Here is a 6136-nt window from a genome sequence, read left to right on the forward strand (position 1 = left end):
CTACAGCCGAAGCGGCTGCCTTCTCACCCAAATTTGCGTCCTATGCGAGAACCCGTTTCCAGGCTTTTTTGGCTAATATTTTATCCGCGACGCTTCTAGCTTCAAGGTTCTCACTATTTTTCGAATACGCTTTATCGTGTTCCTTACACGCTGCATCGAGAGGATTGATACCGGCATTGCCTTTCGCAAGTTTTTTCGTCAACTTCGTACCAGGACCGCAGTATTGGTAACCAGGAACGTGTAATTCGATCAGGAGTTTGTTGATAATGCTATTTACCAAACCTTTCCCACTTGATCGCTTTTTTGAGAATCGCTTGCGATCACGTGTGTGCACAATCATGTCCGCTCTGCGACCGAGAGAAAGTTGTTATAAACGATGCATTTATAGAAAATCCAGCCAGTCACGTTCGAGATGAGGTTCGAGACACAATCGACCAAGCTGCCCGTGATGAATTTTGACAAATTTACGCAGCAGAGTACAAAACGGAACAAACGTCATGGCGAATTTTTGCCGAGTAGTGTGCGTGCAGTATTCTGCGGACCATCCAACTGTGGCAAAACCAACGCATTATTTGCGCTTATAACGCATCCGAACGGTTTGAGGTTCGAAAACCTGTACGTTTACTCAACACATCTCAATTAACCAAAATATAAGTTTCTGAGTCAAGAGCTCGAAAATGTCGACGGTGTTAAGTATTACCCCTTTAACGAGCATGAGCACGTCATTGCACCGAACGAGATGCAACCTAACTCGATCATGATATTCGATGACGTAGCGTGCGAGAAGCGGGATAAAATACGCGCGTACTTTTGTATGGGTAGACATCACGATGTAGACTGTTTCTATCTTTGTCAGACGTACGCTCGAATCCCTAAGCATCTCGTGCGCGCCAACACCAACTCGCTGATCTTATTGAAAGAAGACGAGATGAATCTGAGACATGTGTACAACGATCATGTAAACACCGATATGTCGTACGTAGATTTTAAAGACTTGTGTGCGGCATGCTGGAACGGTGACAAATATGGGTTCGTAGTGATCTACAAGGATAGAGAGCTCGGTAATGGTCGGTTTAAGAAGGGATTTGACAATTTTATAAACATGACAAAAGAATAAAACACACGATCTTCGAAGGCGACGAAACAGTAGCTTTCCAGAACTAGTTGTGTCAACATGCAGGAAATTCGTAAGGAAAAAGAAGTCTTGCATCGTATCGCTCAAGCGAGTAATACGATTCGTTGTAAGCACAGAATCCTCAAGACGGGAAAAGAGTCGCTGCAGGAAACAATGAAGGATGTCTTCAAACCTGTGGTAACCCCGCTGCAGGAATTAGTCGATGTTTCTCGCGGCACGAAACTTGTCAAAGAAGAGGTGAAGGAAGAACTCAAAACTGAAACGAAGGATGAGCAGAAAAACGAAATGGAAGCAGAAGATTCTTTTGCAACTGCAGAGGAAGAGGATCAAACTGTCACCGAATCTTCGGTGAGATCAGAAAATGAATATCTTGAGATGCTCAACGATAAAAAAGACAGCACGAGTTAGATACCGTGTACGGAGTACGAAGTCTTTCTTCTGCCGGGCTGATGGTTGGTGACTAACCGATAAGCTTCGAGCGCGATTCCGTTCGCATAGGCGGTACGCTCTATCCGAAAACTCAGGGATAGCTGGAGCTGCTGTTTAAAAAGATGCCCAACAGCGCTCACGTTACCCGCAACGACAAGGAGAATTACAGAAATATCCTTCTCGCAACAAATGCTCACAGAAAGTACCATAGCGCCAAAGAGCCCATACGAAACGCTCAGAGCAAATTCAGACCAAATTTAAACATTCAATTGCTGAGCTGCTCAATATTTCTACGTCAGGCAAAGGCGTATCACCATCGTCACGGATGTCGAAGCGTACGGGCAAAGGTGTTCTGCTACCTCAGGCTTGGGTTACTCGACAAGGTGTTGAAACAGATTATATTTTCTGGGACGACGCTAACGAGCTGGTGGAACGTCTTCGTTTGCTTATGGCATCTCAAGCGGCTGGGAACACAAGTCACAACAATGAAATTATGTCGATTCTCAAAGAATTACGTAAAGCCGGAATCATTTATTAGTCAATTCTCGTCGACTCTGCAATCATTTACGAGATAAGCGTCGACGTGTTTGGACGTCAGCTGAATAAAAACACAGCTCTAAGCACTCGCGGTCCTCCGGGTGTCGGGTTTCAAATAACACCGGACGGGCATGACGATATACCGAAAAACAGACTGTGCAATGTCGCAGATCCCGCAGAGCCGAACAATGCTGTAACTTTAAAAATCTTAAGACGAAAATTCAACGTGCTGCAAAAACAAATCGACAACCTCGATCAAATGATCAAAGCTTTGGAGATCACTACGGAGAAAGCCTTGGATACCTTTTACACAGACTTTGAAACAGGCAGAGACCTGTCAATTCGAAACGCAGATATCATTTTCAAGTTGGACATCAGACTAAGAGCTTTGGAATATGAACAAGAAAAAGCAAGCACTGGTGACGGAACTGCATAAGCCTGCACGCCGGAATTACCCGCGTCGACGTGTAGACGTGCGCGGTATCGACGAGACCTGGCAGGCGAATCATGTTGATATGATGTTGTACGCTAGACAAAACAAAGGCTACAAGTACATGCTCACAGTTATTGATAACTTTTCAAAGTACGCGTGGGGTATACCGATAAAGAGCAAGTCTGGAAATGATGTTACGAAGGCAATGGAATCTGTGCTTGTCCAACAACGGATACCAAAAAATTTACACGTCGACAGAGAAACGGAATTTCACAACTCGAAATTCGAATCTCTCATGTCACGCTATGGAATCAAACTTTACTCCACGTACAGTAATTTGAAGGCTTCGATCTACAAACGCTTCATTCGCACGCTCAAAAGTCAAATGTGGAAAGGGTTCAGTACGAAAGGAAACTTCAAGTGGCTCGATATCTTATCTGATTTTGTTTCGGCTTACAACAACGCCAAACACCGAACCATACGAATGAAGCCGTCGGATGTCACCGTTCTGAACGAAAGGCTGTTATTACGTCAGGCGTACGGAGGGCTTCAAGCGAAACCTACCATATCGGCAAAATTCTAATCCAGCGACAAAGTTCGAGTCAGCAAATTCAAAAATGTCTTCGAAAAAGGTTACACTCCCAATTGGACGACTGAAATATTAACGTTAAGTCGAGTGGAAAACACTCATCCTGTGACGTACAAGCTCAAAGACTACCGAGATCAACCCATCGCTGGTGGTTTCTACGAAGAAGAGCTCCTCAAGGTTGAAAATCCGGATATCTATCTGGTGGAGAAGGTGCTCAAGAAGAGTGGAAGAAAAATACATATTGAATGGTTAGGTTTTGACAATACACACAACAGTTGGATAAACGAATCGGACTTGTAACATTGAATAAATGAATTTTTGTAAAAACGGATGTGCCTCTTCATCTCATACCTGATACATAACAAGTATGCATCTTTATTTTTTAGACAATCGACAGACATATGCATCGCTGTACAATTTTTATATTTCGGAGCGTTCGTATTCACTATCCTACATAATATTATTTTATATATCATGGTACAGTTATAAATTAAATCCTACATACATTAAGATACGGTAATTACAAAGCTAAGGTGCAGGCTTGTAGCCCCACAGAAGCGTGTCGGTTGTGTTTTGAAACACGATCCGCTTGTCGTCATGCCAGCTCAGTGCCACTTTCTGCTGTTCTACAGTGTATACCTCGTGCTTTCGACTTAATATTAAATGCTGATTTCTAGACAAATTTTCACGTTTCAAAGCACATTCCAAATAATCGATGAAAGTTAATTTTTCTCAACGCTGATCCTTTGACACCTTTGGCACATTTATTGTCTTTCTCATCTCCCAAGACTCGGAATGCGTACAATTTTGCTCTTAATCCCACAAATTCCAACATTATTCTCCCGTTATCCTCGTCTTTCAATAAGCCGAGGATTTTTTTGTTCGCTAGAGGCATTTCATAAGCGTTATCAAGCGGATAATCAGACGTATCGAATTTATGCAAGTCCTCCTTCATATATTCGTATACGTCGGGGACGGTAAAGTTGTAAATCAAACTGTCGGTATCGGTGTACATGAATTTTGCTCGGTTGCTAAATTTCCGTTTAATATAATTATAATGAAAATCGTAGATATATGTTTTAGATAGATCCAGGATGGAGAAACCTGCATACAATGGTTTATTCAACTTGACTTTCATTTTACTCATTTCGACAATAATTATCTCTTTGTGGGAAACGGTGCAGCTGTGAAAATTAGGTTTGGCTATGGTAGCTCTAGCACCGTATCTTCCATCCCATTCCATGATCAGCCTGACATCTCTATACTTCCTAACATTTTCCATTGTTTTGCCGAAAACTGTGTCGTTCATCAGTTTGTAAAAATTTGTCTCGAATTCGTTGTGAGATTTTTTCCGCAAATCGGTATTCAAATCTATATAATTTTTGAGCCACGGGGTTTGCCTGAATTTGAGAACTCTGTGAATTTCGAGTAATTTTAAGCCTAATTCCAAACATTGTTTTAAAACGCGATAGTGAAAAACGTAGCTTTTCTTGGAAAGTAGCGTGATTATCAATTTCGGCTGTTTATTGTTCGAAATCGGAGGTACATAGTGCTCCGGACGCAATGGTAAATCTTTATGAGTTTCATGCAACTCCTCAGGATATTCCAAATCTACCTCCAGTATGCAACCAAACTCCGTTTCGTTCGGAATGGCAAGAACGTCGCACTCTCTGAAACCTGACACCCATTCAAAGGAATTACACGGCAGAGCAAAGCTCATAGCAGCACCGTACAAATTATTAACATCAAAGAAGATGAGATCAGATTCTTCGACCTCAGGATCGAATGCCTCCCCCATGTACCTGTTGTTAGCCTTTGCGTATCTGTTCGAGCACTGTGACACACCACCTCGAATACCTATCTGGATAAACATAACCATATCTATGTCGGTTATAAGCTCAAGCTCGATGCCTGTACATTTTAACATTGCATCAAACGACAGACCGGGCGCTGTGTAGTAATGTAATGGGTCCAGTTTGTACATGGTCCAACAATTCTGTCGAAAATTTTGAAAAATGTCGGCTAGTAAGAACACGTCCGTCTGTAAATACAAGTCCAAATACTCTCCCAAAGTTTGAACGTTAAAGGTTTGCCAAACTTCACATGCATGTGCATAGTCGTCGTCTGACATATCCCGATCATTTAATTTTGAGTAAAATTGTTGTTTGGATAGTAAAGGTCTGACCTCGAACTTCTCCCAGCTGTCTATATACTCGTATGAGAACACTCCTTTTCTGATCAATAACTGAAATTTATCTTAGCTACGATAAAATTTTAGTGTGATTGATTTTTGATCATCACCGAGATACGTTGCTAATTTCTCAAGACTACTGGGCATGAAACGGTACGAATCAATGAACCTAAACTTTATATCTGTCCCCTCAACGAATTTAGTGAAGGAAATGTACTTTTCTTTATTAACAGGTAAAAGTTTAACAGTACCTTCGAATGACGTTGCCAGTGCTTCGATCATAAAATGCGAATTGTACCCCGACAGATTGTGGAATATCACTGGGATAGTGTGCGAGTTTTGGTAATTTAGATTACAGCCGCAGTGAGCAGCACCACGGTACTTTACCGTGAAATGACAGTGATCACGATGTTTCACGTTTGTGGGTGTAAACGGTTTTTCACAAATATGACAGACCATCGATAAATCAAATTGGTTGATCTGATTGAAATTTAGCGCTTCCATGGGGACAACAGTCTTGTAATATCCCTCTAACGAGTACGCCAATTCCTTTAACGCGTTTGTAAACCATTGGATGCAAGTCTCTCCGCGATTAGTTTTGAATTTTGAAACCGAATCGTCAAACGCACAATGTAGATAGTAAGCTATACTATACGGAAGATCCTTCTGATAAATTGTTCTATTTTCCCCAAAGTTTTTAAGAGTGGGCTGCAGTAAATATTCTAGATCTGCGTAAACGCGGAATGGAACGGTTTCTTTATGTTTGAAATTTAATAATTTGAGAATCTTGTCCTCTTCTGCTGGTAAGATAACTTTGGTTTT

At 41.6% G+C, this 6136-nt stretch overlaps 1 protein-coding gene across 1 annotated transcript; it reads right to left on the bottom strand.

The window, feature by feature from the left end:
* Positions 1–3808: 3808 nt before the first annotated feature.
* Positions 3809–5254, bottom strand: LOC138191257 (uncharacterized). The gene has a single exon (XM_069137788.1). The coding sequence runs from the start codon at positions 5252–5254 to the stop codon at positions 3809–3811; it is 1446 nt and encodes a 481-aa protein (XP_068993889.1).
* Positions 5255–6136: the final 882 nt, after the last annotated feature.

Source organism: Neodiprion pinetum, chromosome 7 (assembly GCF_021155775.2).
Source record: "Neodiprion pinetum isolate iyNeoPine1 chromosome 7, iyNeoPine1.2, whole genome shotgun sequence".
NCBI classification, from domain to species: domain Eukaryota; kingdom Metazoa; phylum Arthropoda; class Insecta; order Hymenoptera; family Diprionidae; genus Neodiprion; species Neodiprion pinetum.